This window comes from Stenella coeruleoalba, assembly GCF_951394435.1.
Source record: "Stenella coeruleoalba genome assembly, chromosome: 12".
Taxonomy (NCBI): domain Eukaryota; kingdom Metazoa; phylum Chordata; class Mammalia; order Artiodactyla; family Delphinidae; genus Stenella; species Stenella coeruleoalba.
The window spans coordinates 42,883,900-42,900,826 of record NC_137158.1 but is presented as its reverse complement, the minus strand read 5'-3'; the positions used below and the strand labels follow the sequence as shown (position 1 = coordinate 42,900,826).

Sequence of the window (16,927 nt, the reverse complement as noted above, 5' to 3'; positions counted from 1 at the left end):
CTGCATTTACAGTGTTAAATGCCAATCTGCATAGCAGTTATTTTTTCTGTCTGGGTGCACTCAGCAATCTGGGAGCAGACACCCAGTTAGAGCTGTTGTTTTGTCAGGTAAGCGATATCAGGGCAACAGGGCAAAGGAGATGTGGTTCCTGGCAAGAGAGTGGTAATTTAAAATAGAATGCAGCAGGAGATGAAAGAAGTGAAGGCAGGAGAAGGCTGATAGGGAGAAAGAAGAGAAGTCTATGGACTGGAGGTCCCAAGTCAGAGAAACCTGAGAAGGGTGAGAGGCTGCAGCAGAGTGAGGAAGAGTACTGGAAATGAGATGTTAGGGAACTGAGAATGGCTGTACTGGGAGTAACTGAGTGACAGAGCTAGGATGAAAGTTCTGGCCAGACAAAGTCAAGTCTGCATTTATGAGGTTAGAGGTGAAACAGATTGGGTGTATGACAAATCCAGGATGTGGCAATAGAAGTGAGTGGGTGAAGATCACATGCAGGAACTCTGAGGCTGGTGCTGGGTGAGCTGCCTACTTGGGTGATGAATTCACTCAGGATGACGGGAGGAACGCAGGTAAAGAGGAGGACGTAAGCCACATGTGATAGTCATTAATAAATTAAGTCTTGCAAGCCTCTGAATATGCTTAGTACAGGGGACTGGGTATTCGGAAAAAGGTATGCTTCCCCCTTATCTATGAGTTTTCTTAAGACTAATCTTTGCTCTACTTTTTAGATTTAGCAAGAACCTCTGCTTCACATTTTCATCTTAAGGAGAGGTCTTCTCTGCTAAAGTCGAATGGAAAATGAAATTACCTGCTAATTCAGGCAAGAAAAATCTCAGCTCCCTACTCTCATAAATTTGTGAAAATAAATTGTTTAAAAACAAATTACAACTCAGTTGCCCTAGTTCTGGTTTGAAAACATCTGGTGAGACCACTGGGTACAGTTTCCCACTACCCTTTTTTTTTTTTCTTTAGGTATAAAAACACACATACAAAGGTTTCTTATAATCTTGAAAGAACAGGGTGGCAATGCTATTTACTGACAGGCTGACCTTTACACAAAGAACCCCAACCTTCAACAAGCTGAAATTACTGTCACAGACGCCTTCAGAATATTGTCTTTTTCAGAAAGCATCATGTTTTGTCCAAGTCATACAGAAGTGGCTATATTATGGACACCATTTGGTCACCAAATGGTGCAAGGCAGAGGGCAGGGGAAAATTATTTCTGCAGTACCAACTATAAATCTGATACTGTACAAGGAAAAATAGGAAATGTCAAATATGATTCCTAATGTCAAGAAACTTACAATTTACTTGTCAGTTACATAATACTTTAGCCCAGAGCTATGTCTTAGATTTTTTTGAATCACTCACAGCATCTAACACAGGACTTTATAGATATCAACAAGAAGTTAATAAAGTTAAAACAGCAATACAAAATGTTTAGAATTAAGTAATAAAATACATGTTTAATATAAATGACCAAAACAGTTGAGCTTGTGTCATGGCAATCTATGAAAAATCTTGCTCCTATTCTAATTTTATATTTTTATTTTGAACACGTACTGACACAGGAAGGTCCCTATTCCTACTCATTGAAATCTTCAGGGAAGAAAAGAGCCAGGTCAGCTTTCCTTAGAGGAAGGAATTGGAGGTCAGGCTTATCCTGCACTAGGGCATCAAAAGTAACTGAGTCCTTACCCGCAACCTTTCTCAGATAGTCAAGGAAACCAGCCTTGAGCAATAGCTCTTCTAAGCATGCAAAACTATAGGTCAACCTGTTATTGAAACCCTTTCCCTCTTGGGTTCTTTGATTTTACATTATATTGTTATCCTTCCATTCACTTATCAAAAAATTATTGAGCACCTACTATATATCAGTGATGTGTTCCTATCTATTATTTCTGATTCCTTCACTACCTCTTCATTTTTCTACCCTACCACTCACACTTTCTCAGTCCTCAGGTCTATTCTTTTATATCATCTATCTATCTATCTACCTACCTATCTAGTCCTTCAGAAAGTGTACCAGTTCTCTGAGGTTCCCAGCCTTTAGGCTGATATCTCCCAACTTACATATCCAACATAAAAGATGGAAGGTCTTTTTTTTTTTTATACAAACTATTCTTTTATTTATTTATTTTTAAAATTTTATTGGAGTATAGTTGCTTTACAATGTTGTGTTAGTTTCTACTGCACAGCAAAGTGAATCAGCTGTACATATACATATATCCCCTCTTTTTTGGATTTCCTTCCCATTTAGGTCACAAGATGGAAGGTCTTAAACGTCCTGCTACTACTGGTACACCTCACTGATCATTCCTTCTGAGTATTTCCTGCTGGCATCTCTTCCTCTAGGGAAGTACTAGGTTCTGAAATTTTTTCAACACTTTTAGTTTGTCTTTTCACTCTGTACTCTATCCTTACACAATTTCATCTCCCTCTCCGTCAATCGCTAAGTTTAAGAATGAATTTAATTCTATTCTTGCTCTTTCCATGCTTTAGGTCTTCATCAAGCCTGTTGCCCTTACTTTTATCCGGGTAACTCCTCTTCCTCTTTATTTAAATATTAGCTTAAAGTCATATTCTTCAAGAAAGTCTTTATTCTTCTCTCTAGGCTAAGTTGGACAGCTCTGCCATGTGACTTTATGTCACCCTGTCCTTTTCTTTTGAAGTATTTGTCATCTCAAATGATGTTTAATGGCTGTCTTGTCCACTAGACCAGGGGTCAGTAAACAATAGTCCGTGGATCAAACCCAGTCCCCCCGCCTGTTTTTTAAGTAAAGTTTTATTGGAACCCAGACACTCTTTCCTATATGTATTGTTGATGATTGCTTTTGTGTTTCAATGGCAAAGTTGAGTAGTTGGGAGAGAGACCATATGGCCTGATAAGCCTACAATTTATCTGTCCCTTTACAGGAAATTTGCCAAACCCTGCACTAGACTATTAGCATGAAGGCTGAAATCATGCCTGTCATTCTCACTTCTATATTCCCAGCACCTAGCATAATACCTGGTACATAAGTATTTTTGGACTAATTGTATTTCAGCCTCAAGCTTTAACCCATCTTGTCAGTGATATGAATGAGATCACATTAACTGGCCTGTGTTTATAGAAGCATTATAATCACTGCTTATCCAGATAATGATTGCAGTATTCTAGTCCAAGGCGGGTACAGAAATTAATCAAATAAAACACAAATGAATGGATTATTGCAACCACAGGTAAGTGCTCTGGAGAAAAAGAAACACAGTACAATTCGAGTGTGTAACAGAGAACCATAATCAAATATATAGCTTGGGAAGGCTTCCCTGGGGAAGTGACCTTTGACCTGAAATTTATTTTTTATTTTTTAAAGATCTCTCTTTTTAAAAAATAAATAATTATTTATTTATTTTATTTTTGGCTGCATCGGGCCTTTGTGGCATGTGGGATCTTTCTGCTGCGGCGCACGGGCTTCTCTCTAGTTGTGGCACCCGGGCTCCAGAGCGTGTGGGCTCTGTAGTTTCAGCACGCGGGCTCTCTAGTTGAGGTGTGTGGGCTCAGTAGTTGTGGTGCATGGGCTTAGTTTCCCCGAGGCATGTGGGATCTTAGTTCCCCAACCAGGGATCAAACCCACGTTCCCTGCATTGGAAGGCAGATTCTTTACCACTGGACCACCAGGGAAGTCCCGACCTGAAATTTAAAGAATGAACTAACTGTGCAAAAAGAGGTGGAGAGAGGAAGAGCAAACCAGGCAGAAAGAATATCACATACAATTCTCTCTTCTTTGGAGAGAAAGAACATGGCATGTACTTGAAACTGATGTTCTTGTCAAATAATGAACAATAAAGTAAATTCCTTCAAAGTTAAGAGTAGGATCCAAAATGGAGCTAATCGGTGGGATATTTATAACTGTAAAATTTGAAACATTCTGTTATTGGCCGACAGTAGGAAAATGGAAAACTCTTGTATGTCCATGGCACAGCATATTATGTATCCATTAGACTAATTTATATGAAAAATTCTAATTTGCATGAGAAATGTTTCTGCTACAATGTAAAGTGAAAAAAAACGGGATTATTTCCACTGTGTAATATACTTATAGAAAAATTTTCTAGGAAAAAAGGGGCTAAAATGTTAATCATGACTGCCTTTGGGTGGGATTGAGTGTCCTATATTTTCTTTATGGTTTTCCATAATTTCTTTCCTATGCATTTCAAACCTTTAAGATTGGAAAAATACATTTTATTGAGAAAATAAGGAAATATAAGTGTTGGTCTGTGACCTACACATCTGACAGTAAATAGTCTTTCCTGGTCCCTGGAGGGATGTAAAATTAGGATCAAAACCCAGGGGAGCTCACTGTCAATAACAAAAATTATTAGTGGACGTTTTCCTGGAATGTGATTTAAGCTGTGAATATGTAAGTGCAGTGGGGACTTTGGGGCCAGGGAAAACCAGCCTGAGATATGCTGCTCTACAGACACACTGCTTCTGAGATTTTGAATCCTGATTATTTAAACTGAGAACTTAATCTAATCTTACTCTATGTGTGTTTGGTTTCTTCCTGCCTAGTCATGATCCATCAGAAATGCCCCAATATCAGTTCTGGACATGTAATTTAAATGAGGGTCCTGGAAAGCTCAATCAACAATTCTAATATTACTCTATTCTGAAAGCTTCTTTTTTGTTTCTCAAACATCATCTTTAATTTATAGGCTCAATGGTCTCTCCCTTAAAACTATTACTGCTAATTTATGGAAGTGGAAAAGTTGAGAGTTGTTTTTTCAAAGTGTTGCTTCTCCCTGTAACTGAGTAGATTAATTGGTTAAAAAGATAAGAACAGAGAGAAATTCAGCTCTCACCACAATGATTAATTTGACTTTCCTTTAATTTCTTTTAAAAAGAGACATAAAACCCCATTCTTTTAATCAAAAAATATTTTATCATTCAGGCAATACATATTTATGTGTCTACCTTATACCCAGACAGCTGCTATGAATAAATTGGGGGAAACCTGCATGAAGTCTTTTGAGAGTGAGGAGAGCTGATGGCAATTGCCTCCAGAGTTTGCCATACTTAATTAGGTCTTCCAAATCCCTTCTGGGAGGAAATGAGTTTCTTTACCATCATGGTTTCATAGAGGTCAGACACTGTATGAAGGATTGGGTAAAAATTTCCCTTAGAAAAGATCAACTACCATTTATATGCATGTGACACCTAAAACCCACTGATCCCCTTTCAACTTTCATCCCAAATGTTTGTTTCATCACCAAGGTAGGTGGTATTATTTTTCTGACAATGGAAAAAAGGTCACCATAATTCTGCTCTCCCAGGTATGAGAATTTTGAAATCTTTTTAACTCAACTCTGTATTTTGCTCTGCTTGAGAATCCATAGCAAAAATTGCACATGACCTTTCCAGGATCTGCAATGATCATGGTTTCTAGCTGCAGACAGTGGAGTCCACTAAAGGAGTTCAGTAGAGAGAAGTAACTCCTCTTTGGGGGGCACTTAGAAATGTATGAGGGTATTTTTATCACAGTGGCATGTAGTGCCCAGGGGCCAGGGATGTTAAATATCCTGCACAATAAAGAATTGTTTCATCCAAAATATCAGGAGAAGCCCCCTTGAGAAACACTGAGCTCAGGGTCAACTTCATGGCATGCAAACTGTGCAGTCATACAGGGCCCTCTGCTTGCTTTAATGGTCTGCAGTTACCATTCTGAAAATCTTAATACTTTTATGTTTGAATGTCTGTTTTATAAAAGAAGTGGTACAATGGATCATACCTGCAAGCAGAGGAGGCAAACTGTTTGTCTTCTTGCTTACTACCCAGTTTGCACACAGTCTGCATAATGCCTCACAAGCACAGGATGCTGGTGAACCTAAGCATACAGGAGCTCTGGGAAAGTGACTACAAGGCAAACATGTTATATCTATGACTGATTTAGTGGAGGCGCTGACAGTTCCAAGAGACTATGCTTTCCATTTCAACCAGAACTTGCTTCAGGTGCAGAAAGAAGATAATGGCATCCTAAGAAATACAAGTGACCAAAGAATTCTATCGTAGCCTTACTTGTGTGTGTTACTTCCCTGTATGACCATTTACACTGAAAATGATGACATAGAAGGAAGGGGAAAGGCAGGGCAACCCATAGTTCCTTTCCCTTCAGTCCTTCCTTACTCAGGTTGGTAGGATATGTGCATATCAAGAAGGGAAAGAAAAACAGCTGAGTTAGTTTTGTGCTGCATTTACACTGTTCTGATAAGCAAAAAATACATCCTCGTGGCATGTACAAGCTACGAAATATGAATTATGTCGTTTTGGTGATTTCATGTATGAGTTAAATGCTCTTATATTTGCATTTATAAATGGCACTGCACAATATAACGAGAAATGGTAAAATTCATTCTAATAATTTAAAATTCTAATTTTTCTTAGAATGACATTAAAAGGCAAATTAAAAAACAGCATGACAGGCTGAGGGAGAGATGACGGAAGAAAGAAAAAGCTTTGTACTTTAGTACGTATAATGGCACTTGTTCCCTGCTTTTTGAACAGGGGCCTTACATTTTTCATTTTGCTCTGGGCTCAACAAATTGTGTAGCTGACTGTGACTGAGCTACTTTAAGTAGAAAGGGATTAAAGGATGGTATTTAGCTCATAGATCTCTGAGAGAACCAGAGAACCAGGCTTGGATAATACATGGCTAGAAACAACATCCAGGAAAAACCAAACCGGGAAGAACACTCATCCCACATCACATCCGCTATTCTAGCAGAAAGCCATCCTAGCACCACTTGCCAGTCAGCACCTATGACTCTCAAAATGGATGCCAGAACTCCTCCCCAGCTACCCAGAAGAACCAGACACCTCCACCACGGTGTTTGCCAGAAAATCCCATCTCCCTGAGTGCAACTGAGGCATCACGTTGCTCATTTTCAGATCTACGTCTTGAATGGGTGCATCTGATTGCTGGAAACTAGGTTACATGTAGTGAAACGCTGAAGCCAACATATAATTGTTAGTATCTTCTCCAACTAACTCCCCATTCAGTGAAGCCCCTTTGGTAGCCTGGGAGTATTCACACCATGAAAATGGGTCAATGCTACAAATCAGGTTCTTTCCCCTCCTCCAGCCATTGTTAATGATTTACTAGCACACCACTCATCCATGCCAGTACTCTAGTATTTTTTAATTTTCTAGCTTCTAAAGTACAGAAAAGCAAGCTAGAAGGGGGGCTGGATAAGTGTTGAATAAGCCATCTTATAATATCTACCAAAAAATTATGGTATCCATTGCCTTGTTCTAGATTATAAATTGCTAACAGACATTGAACAGTATTGGTACAGAAGGCTGAGCAGGTTTTACTAAAGGCATGACATGATGAGTATAGGTTAATGAACTAGAAGAGATAATAAAATGTCACTTGATATGACTGAAATATATTTCTATGATGCTGGACTATAAACTCTCTAAGGGCAGGAACCATGTCTGTTTTGTTTCTCGCTATATCTCAAATCACCTGGCAAATAGTCACTCAACATTAACAGCAATAACAAAAACAGATGCTTTAAGTTTGTTAAGTATAGAGGTCAATTTCGGCATTTCTCATATTGTATGTAGATAACAGTTCCAAATGGTTTTATTGTTTTCAGATGAGTTAAATTTCTGGATGTCAAAGTTTATTATGATACTTTCACATACATTATCTCATTTGATTAAGCCTTACAACATCCCTGAAAAGTTAAAACAGGAATTACTATCCATTTCATAGATGAGAAAAAAAAAAAAACCCAAAATAGTTATCTTTCCAAACTCATTTACCTAGTAACTGATGGTTTAATTTTTCATTCTCTGACTCAAAATTCCAGAGCTCTTTCTTACCTCAGGAGAATATAATTATAAAACACATTTGATAATGATTAATTAGGGGAGTACTGTCAGGTTTTCAATTTGAACATTAAGTTAAATTTTATTACATGCAATGGACACAATATCTTAATTTCATGCTGCAAATGTTTTTCTTCAAGAGTGAACATTCTTTCCTTGGAGTTCTAGAAGGATTTGAATGATGGTTGCAACTGCCTTTTCTTAAAGTAAATGAGTTGATTCAAGAGGTAGGAGGAAAGAAACCCTTTTCTAGAAACAGCTAATCTGTGAATCTCATACTTTTACCTTTTTCTAGTTAGGAATAATATAATTTAAATATTATGGATGTACTTTATAATATAGTACAGGGATGCTCGATTTTATATTACTTAAGAATCATGACAGTGGTGGGTGGTCCAGGCCCCATACCCCAAAAATGTGATTTAGTAAGTGCCAAAATATTAAAGAACACACTAGTGCCATGAAATACTGTGAGAATCACTGGTACTGTGCATCTGATATTCAGCTTGTACAAAATATTTTACCAGAAAATGCATTTAGTATGGTAGTCCTATTTTTAAGTCACTTCTATACCTTTCTAAAACTAAAATCAAATTAGATTTTGCCTCTTAAAATATTAAGTAAGGTCCTGTATATTAGTAGAAATCTTGCCACCTATGTTTACAATCATGCTCTCAGGCTGAAAACTGCAAGCTAATTTGCTGTGGTAATCAGTCTCGAATCCCTCGGAACATGAACTCTTATTAGCATTATATGTTATGGGATTTATAGACAGCTTACCAGTGATCTGTCCCTCTGGGCCTTTTGCTTTTCCTACTTTAAGAACCACAATGGTTCCAAATGAGGATCTCTCACACCACTTCAAATATACGGCAACCTACTAACCATTAAAATAACACCTGTATAATACACGTGTGAAAGAATGATCTCTAATTAGAGTAGATTGAAAACGACTGTCAAAAGTCCTAATTCTGTGGCATATTTCAAACTTGAAACCACGGTTTCTGCCTTCTACTGCTTCAATCTTTTTGATGGGAAGAAACCCTGATGGATTTTTAAGTTAAACTCTCGTTGCACGGATAAGGAAACTGAGGCCCGAAGAGACCAAATTATTTGTCCAAGGTCACGCCCAATATTAGTGACCAAGTCAGACAAAAACCTAACGGTTCCAATATAATGGCCAAGCCAGCTGCATCTGTTACTACCCTTTTTTTGCTCTCCTTTTCACAACTGCACCCCTATTTCCCCCTCCCCCCCGCTTTTGGATAAAGTTGTTTTGTCTAACGGTCCTCCCCCACCTCCTTTTGCTTTTCTGCCTTAGGATAGTAAAACCTTACACAAACTGTTAATGAATAACACTGGGAGTCCACATCTGACGTGGTGACTTTCTTGGGCCTTTTCTTCGGCCGAAAATTTCGCCGAAAGGCTCTTAATCCTACGTTCCGCGGGGAAGGGAGGGGAGGAAGGGGAGGAGGGAGGTCACTGGGAACTGACAAGTCCTTACATGTCCAGGGGCGCGCCCGGGACGCAGCCTGTGGGTCCTAGGAGGAAACCAAGGAAGGACATACTAGGGCGAGAGGGGAGGAAAGGGGCGGGAGAAAGACACCGCGGTGGGAAATCCCTGTGCACTGCATCTGCCAAGCCCTGACAAACCTAAGCAGAGCTGAGCGTGAATAAAACTCATTAAGCGGCCGGGCGCAGACACTGCAGAACAGCAGCTGAAGAGGGGGCGCGGTGGCTTGCGCCGCATGTGGGGGAACGAACGGCTGGGCGGCTCTTTTATAGGCCGAAGCCCGCGCTCGCGCGCCCCCGCCCCTCGCACCGCCCCTGGGCCACGCGCGAGGCCGCCGCGTTACCTGAGAAGGGCCGGCTGCGTCCGCCGCCCGCCCTCCCGCGAGGCTGCAGCGGCACGAGGGCTGCGCCTCGCCTCCCCGCGGGCGGGTTTTCTTACCTTGTAAAAAGCCGTTTCCGCGGCTGCCCCCGCCTACTCTGCAGAATGTGAAATGGCGGTCGGCGAGGCGAGCGCGATCACCGCGGCTCCGGCCAATCCCGCCTAGCCACCGAAACGGCCCTGAACACTGGCGTCCCCCTCCCGCCAGGCCCTCCGAGCCCATCCATGACATCGGCGCTCCGCCGCCCCCTCCCTCCGCTGCCCCTCACCCAGGTAGCCGTGCCCACCGGCCGAGTCATCGATCCCCCGCGCCCTGTGCCGGCCGAGCTTTCCGGCAGCTTCAGCTCTCGCTGCGTGCCCGGGGGCGGGGGAGAAAACACATACTCGGCCCCCGCCTGGATGTCCCGCTGGGGCGCCCTCCCGGTTCCCTCCCTTTCCCGCCGCTTCCCCTCCCCCAACTACTCACAGCCCTCTCTTCGCCGCACACACAACCCCCCTTCTTCCCTCCCCCAGTGGTTGCGTCCGTGACATCATCATCATGGCAACAAGAGCTGCAGCCTGGGACGGAGGAGCCCGTGTGATTCCCGGCGGCGGCGGCAGTGGCGGCAGCAGCAGCAGCAGCAGCACCAGCACCGACGAAAGCGCGAGGGCTTCCTTCCTGTCGCCCCTCGCCGGGTGCTCCTGAGGAGGCGGCGGCAGCAGTGCCCACACCGCCCCGCCCGCCGCCGCTGTTTGCCGTGTCTGAGTGTGAGGGGAGGGGACCGAACCGCGGAGAGGAGGGGGCGCCGCCGCCACCGCGGCTGTGGGGCCGCCGCTGCGGAAGGAGCCGCCGCTGCTGCTGCCGCTGCCAGGTCTCTAGTGAAGAGGAGGTAGTGGTGGCGGCGGCGAACATGTTTTCTGTGAGGATAGTGACTGCCGACTACTACATGGCCAACCCACTGCAGGGGCTGGATATCTGCCAATCCCCCCTCACCCAGGCCCCTGTCAAGAAGGTGCCGGTGGTGCGAGTCTTCGGAGCGACCCCGGCAGGTAAGCGGGCGGGAGCGGCGGACGCCCGGGCAGCCCTCCCCGCCGCGCACTCGCGCGCACGCCGCCGGCCCTCTCCGCAGACCGCTGCCGCGTCTTCCCTCCCCTTGGCCCTCCTCGCCTTTCCTCCCGAGCCTGACGAGAGGCGCAAAAATGGGGGTCCGCGCGGGCGTCGCGCGCCGCCCCCCGCATCCCATCTCAGGCGGGGAGGCGGCGGGCGCCGAGTGTTTACACTGCGTGCGGCGGTCGGGAGCCAGGTCCGCACTTGGGGTCGCGGGCAGGCGGAGCGGGCACCACTCTCGCCCCGGAGGACGGGTCAGGTGGCCGCGCCATGTCCTCCGTGAACGGTTGCGCGGGGCCCCGCTCTGAGGTCGGTCGCTGGTGGGACCGCGGACACCCTCTGCGTCTCCCAAGTTCCCCTTGCTGGAAATATTTTTCAGAGGAGTGGGGAAGTGTCAGCTCTGTTGTCAGTCGCGCCTCGTCGCCTCTTCTCACCAGCGCTCTCCTCTGCCCCTTCTGGAGATGCTGTGGGCTGAAGAATGGTGCCTGGGGCCAGATAATCTTTCTTGTTGAAGTGACCATGTGGTTCTGCTGTGAGTGCAGGTCGTAACTCCTTAGAGTTTAAAGTAAAGCCTCAGAGTCTGGGGGACAGGGCTGCGTCCCCAGGTGCATTGCTTTCAGGGAAATGTGTATCCACAGAAGTAGGAAATGCGTGTTTATGTTGCCCAACGTACAACATCCCACTTAATAGCGTGAATTTCATAGGAACCACATCTAAGTCCAGCAACGCAAACATTAAAAAAAAAATGCCCCTGTGCTGGGGTGTAGCATTGCATTTTAAATACACGTACATCTAAGACAAAAACAATTTTGAAGAACCAGTGGGGTGGGGAGACAAGCTACGTTCTCAAAAGCTCTTGGGGATTTATGATAATGTAAGTAGGATAGTGGCCAAATTTACAAGGTTTTTAATTGTTTTGCTTTTCTACATGCTTTGAACTGCCTTTGTGAAGTAATGGAGCTGCCTCCTAGAAAGAGATGCTCTTACCTCTAGCTATGTACTGTCCTTTGGGATTTTAGATAGCGTTTCCCACTTGATGCTCCTTGCTCTAATCACCATTCATCTTATTACTGCAGTCAGTTTTCCTGTGGGCTATCAAGATAATAGCACTTTCCCAAACACAAGCACTCTAAGCAGTTATCTTTTAATGTGAATTCTCTTCGTTAAAAATTTCAATGTTGTTAGTGAGATTTGATAGAATGCTTCTTTTTAAAACAGTGAAAAAGATTTTGATGATATGGACTTTTTAAGATGGGGCATTTGGGTGCTGTTAACAATTTGTTGAAAGTGTAACACCTGAAACTTTGGAGGCTGGAGAACAGAGGCAATAAAGAGTTCTGAAGGATAGATTTTCTGCTCTTTTAAATATAGTGGTGCTGTCTTTGTTTCTAATTGGAATTTCAGTGTAATATACTGTTGTGTTTTTTTTCACTTCAGGTGCAGAGAAGGAATAAGATAGGGATGTTGATATAGCTCTGTTCAGCCAGATTTTGAAATTTTAAAGGGACATGCTAATAGGATATACTGTGGCATTGCTGTGTATTACAGTTTGTATGGTTTGGGTTACTTTTCTACACATAGTTTTTTTTTTTCTCTGCACAAGTCATTAAATATGTAACCCTGAGTGATTTGCAAGCTCTGTTTTATAGGAAAGTTTTGTTTGTGGAAAAAAAGTGAATTTCAGAGTGAGCTAGGAGGAATTTTATTATGTGAAAAAATATTCTTTAAAAAATAAAGAGTATGGTGTACTTTTGTGTTTCTCAATATAAAAAAATATAGAAATGTGAACTAGTCTGTAAAAAGAAATACGTGTTTCTTCCTCTTGGACATCTTACAATAGATTACCAGCATCTCCCCCTCCCACCCCTTAAAAAAAAACTGGATTAAAAAATCACTGAAATGTATAATGTAAATCAATATAAAAGTTAGACCTTTTTGTACATACATTGAAAGATATAAAACCTGATACAGAGAAATCCAAACTTCAAGTTGTTAAGGATAATTGAATTGAGTTTGCTATAAATATAGTTCACAAACATAAATTTTTGTGTTTCCTCAAAAGGTGAAAAATTTTGACATCACTGGCATACATTTAGAGTTTACAGCTTTCAGAATCAAGCCAGCATTTTTAGCATGTCAGAAACTCCCAGTAAAATTAATATTAATTGAACATAAATAAAAACTGTACAATTATCTGCTTCTGAATTCTCTCCCCAAAGAAAAGTAGTCCAGTCCACCTAGTAAAATAAATTTTGAAAATAATTAATATAAAAAAGAAGTCAATTTGACGTAGTAAAAGTCTGAATGCTAGAATTTTTAATGAAGACAGATTTATTGTTTGAAAGCACAAACTATATATATCTACTAATTAGTAAAATTAATGAAAAATTGTAACACATGATAAATCTACGTTAGAGTGTCATAAACTTAAGTCTTTCATACATAGGAAATTTTGGAAGTCCTCAATTCTTTACCTTGGTTTGGAGAAAATATGTTTTTAAACTGAGTTTGCTTTTCAAATGAAGTTGTGAAAAATAACAGCAGAAGAAATTTTCTCCCAAATAAAATGACCATTTCAGATTTATATTATAAATTTTGAACTGATTGGTTTATTACATTTTTACTAGTTCAGTTTTCCTATTATTGCATGAAAAGTGTTTTTCTGCTTTAGAAAACAGTCCAGTTGACTTCTGATTGTCCTGTGTTTTGAGGGCGTATTTGAGTAATTTAAGAAATAAATTGTCTTAGGTTTAAGAGCTCTCATATCTTAAGTTGGTGAAATTTGAAAAGGTATTTTAAAAAGTGGTACATTCAAATTTGAATGATAAATCCTGACTAACTGATTTAATCCTTTGGTGGTTGAGGATATTGGTTCCTGAGAGAATCAATTAAATTTTCTATATATAAGTGATGGAATTATTTTTAAAAAACCAAAAACCTCTTCTGCTTTTCTTTTACTCATTTAAAAATGTCTTGAATATTGTTTTGACATACAATGTATTTAGCAATATAACAATTATTTGGTAACTTGTTTTAGTGGTGGGAAGCAAGGTTATAAATAACTAAAGTACAGGACAGCGTTTTTTCACTTAGATTTGAATATGGGTATGAGTGCTCTGGGAATTCACTTCAAATAAAATCCTAAGGCTTTATTGTAAGGACCTGACTCAGGTGGATCTGGGAAGCTGCCCAGTTACCACATACTAGCTCTTGCTTATTAGTTGCCTGATGTAACTCATTTCATGTTGAGCTTAGACAGCTTTCTCAGTTTTCTCAACATCAATTTAAACAGAATTATCCTTTCAAAAAGCTTCCCTGCTGAGATGCAGAGTAGGAGTAAACAGAAGAGTGTGAGTGAGATGTTCACATAGCAAGTAATTAAACAAAGTAGGACAAACAGACTATAGAGGGAGCTGCTTGACTTTAAGATTACTGTAAGGAACTCTGCCATCTCCCCCCCTCTAAGTCTTCCTCCAGCTAGTGAAAATTTTAGTAGATTGTTCTAGATGCTATGAAATCAGGTTATTCAACATAAGAAATTGATAATTCTGAAATGCTGTATAAAGTTATGTAGTTGCATAATCTCACTTTTTGGGTATTTTGGTGGATTATTAAATAAATTTGAGATGAGTACAATTTTGAAAGCTAAAGCATTTATCAACAACTCAGATGACGAATAATTTCTCTAAAAAAAGTCTTGTTCATAGGCTTTTTTTTTAAACCATTTAAAAATACTTTAACATCACATAATGCCTATTTGAAATAAATATTAGAAAGATTTTTCAGGAGCACTACTGAGATTTAGTGATTTACCACAAACAAAATTAGTCAGTTTATTTAGTAGGTATTTGAAGCTTGAGTTGCAAATTTTGTTAGTTTTCTGTATTGTGTTTGACTTAAAATAACCATCAGTTAATCAGAAGCTTATTAAGCAGGAGTCCTCTTAAATCTGTGGACACAGTGGAATGTTGTAGTACGTGATTCAGTTCATTCAGTGAACACTTAATGAGAACCTACTGCATATATATTGAGCTATGTTTTAAGTGCCGTCGTTATGAACAACTTTTACCCTCCAGAAGCTCACAATATAGGAGGGATGATAGACATGTAAACATAAGTCAAACATAGTTTAATTGGAATATAAAAGAAATGGAATATAAAAGAATATAAAAGAAATGTGTGTAAGACAAAGTGAGGACTCAAAGGAGGACATGTTCATTGACCACCTAGCAGGCAAAAAGGGGAGTCAGGGAAGGCTTCATGAAGGAAGTATGGATTAAGTCATTTTAAAGCAATTTCAAAAGAATATTAAAATTCTGATAGAGGAACAGATACAAGGTAATTCACAAATGGAGAGAAAACTGCTCTTGGCTGGGCAGCTTGGCAATGCATATCAGAATCCTTGAAATGTTGTTTTTTGACCCAGTAATTCCAGTTTTAGGGATTTTAATCTATGAATGTAAATCTTTTGGCAAAATCTGATTATCTTTTGAATCCATCTACTTCTTTCATTATCCATCACCACCCTAGTCTAAACTACTAGCATTTTTGGATGCATTTACAATAAACAGCCTCCTAATCTTGGCCTACCCCAATCTATTCTGTTCCCTTCTGATCTGTTTTCTACACTGTAATCAGGAATCTTTTCAAAATGCAAACCTGATTATATCACCATACTACTTGGTATGCTTCAGTAGCTTTCCATTGCATTTAGGATAAGGACAAAGCTACATGTCTTATGTGGTGGCATCTACATGTCTTACAAGGTCTTGCACAGTCTGGTCCCTACCTCTCTATCCAGTCATGGCTTGAGCCATGTCCTTCTTGCCTTGCTCTTTATGTTCCAGCCATATTGACCTTATTTCAGTCCCTTATTCTTGCCATGCTCCTCCCTCAATGAGGGCTTTGTACCTGCTGTTCCCTCTGCCTAGAACGTTTTTCCTTTTCCTTCACCTAAACTCCAATTTGTCATTCCTCAGGGAAGCCTTCCATAGACTCTCAAAGCTCCATAAACTCTCCTTCATAGCGCTTGCTATAGTTGTAATTTTTATATACATTGGAGATTGTTTGTTTTTCCCAGTAACCTCCATAAATGCTGGTAATGCGTTCATTTTTGCTCACCATTATACAGACAGTGCTGACCACAGTGCTGACCACAGTGCTTGAAACTCAAGCATTTGTTGCAAGAATTAATCAATAGATGATAGGCATAACAGAGAACAGCCCCAAATGTTCAACAGCTGAGAAATGGTTACATAAATTGGGCATATTCATTTAGTAGAATTTATGTCATTAAAGTCATGTTTTCATGGTTATAATATAATATATAATAATATGGGAAAATGCTATCAGTATATTATATGAAAAAAATCAGTTTGCAAAATAGTCATTTATGCAGAAAAAATGCACCAGAATATAAAGGTTGGTTATCACTCGGAGGTGTATTTTGTATTTTTCAGATTTTCTTCAGAGAACATGTATTGATTTTATAATTTGGAAAAAGAAACTATACAAAATTAAGGAAAAGCTGTCAGAAATATGGGAAAAAGACTTGAGGTTGATATTGGGCTCCCAAATAAGTATCAACTAAAATGCATGATTGCATGATGATAGTGTTAAACTTGATTATATAAATTCAGTTTAGGAACTGCAAAATGATTCTTATATTAAAGAAAACCAGTAATTTCTAGTTTTATTATACTCATTTATATGTAAACTGATTTTAATTTTAAAATGTTTTGCAGAGTAGGATGGCTTTGGCACATGACAGCAATGAAACAGAGCAGAGACTCTAATATATGTAAGAACTTAGTGTATGATAATGGATGCTACCTTTCCTGTCAGTAGTGGAAAGAATTCTTTAATAAAGTGTTGGCTTCCAGATAAGTGAGAAGATTTAAATGTGAAAACAAACAAAAAACGTAGGATAATTATTTTAATTTAATCTAGGAATGGTGAAGGCCTTTCAAAGTATGAAACAGAACTGAAGCCAGATTGCTGAATTTTACACCGTAAAAATAAAATTCTGTATAATGACAAAAATCATAAAGTTAAAAGAAGAGTAGACTAGT

The 16,927-nt window shown here is 40.3% G+C and overlaps 1 protein-coding gene and 1 long non-coding RNA gene across 7 annotated transcripts in view; one reads left to right on the top strand and one right to left on the bottom strand.

Moving 5' to 3' along the window:
- The window catches only part of LOC307195302, a 54,982-nt gene extending 45,013 nt beyond the window's left edge, over positions 1–9,969 (bottom strand). Inside the window, exon 1 of one of the 2 annotated variants that reach the window (XR_013830774.1) lies at positions 9,830–9,969. This is a non-coding gene — a long non-coding RNA (uncharacterized lncRNA). The remainder of the gene's footprint in view (positions 1–9,829) is intronic. The other variant, XR_013830775.1, reaches the window with a different exon arrangement.
- The window catches only part of REV3L (REV3 like, DNA directed polymerase zeta catalytic subunit), a 230,608-nt gene that overhangs the window by 30,690 nt on the left and 182,991 nt on the right, over positions 1–16,927 (top strand). Inside the window, exons 1-2 of one of the 5 annotated variants that reach the window (XM_079939295.1) lie at positions 9,952–10,042; positions 10,283–10,798. The exons of 1 other annotated variant lie outside the window; for it this stretch is intronic. In XM_079939295.1, the coding sequence (XP_079795421.1) occupies positions 10,660–10,798 (139 nt within the window). In that variant the 5' untranslated portion in view covers positions 9,952–10,042; positions 10,283–10,659. Of the gene's footprint in view, positions 1–9,951; positions 10,043–10,109; positions 10,799–16,927 lie in introns of those variants that run through there. 3 more of the 5 variants (XR_013830767.1, XM_079939296.1, XM_079939297.1) reach the window with 3 other exon arrangements.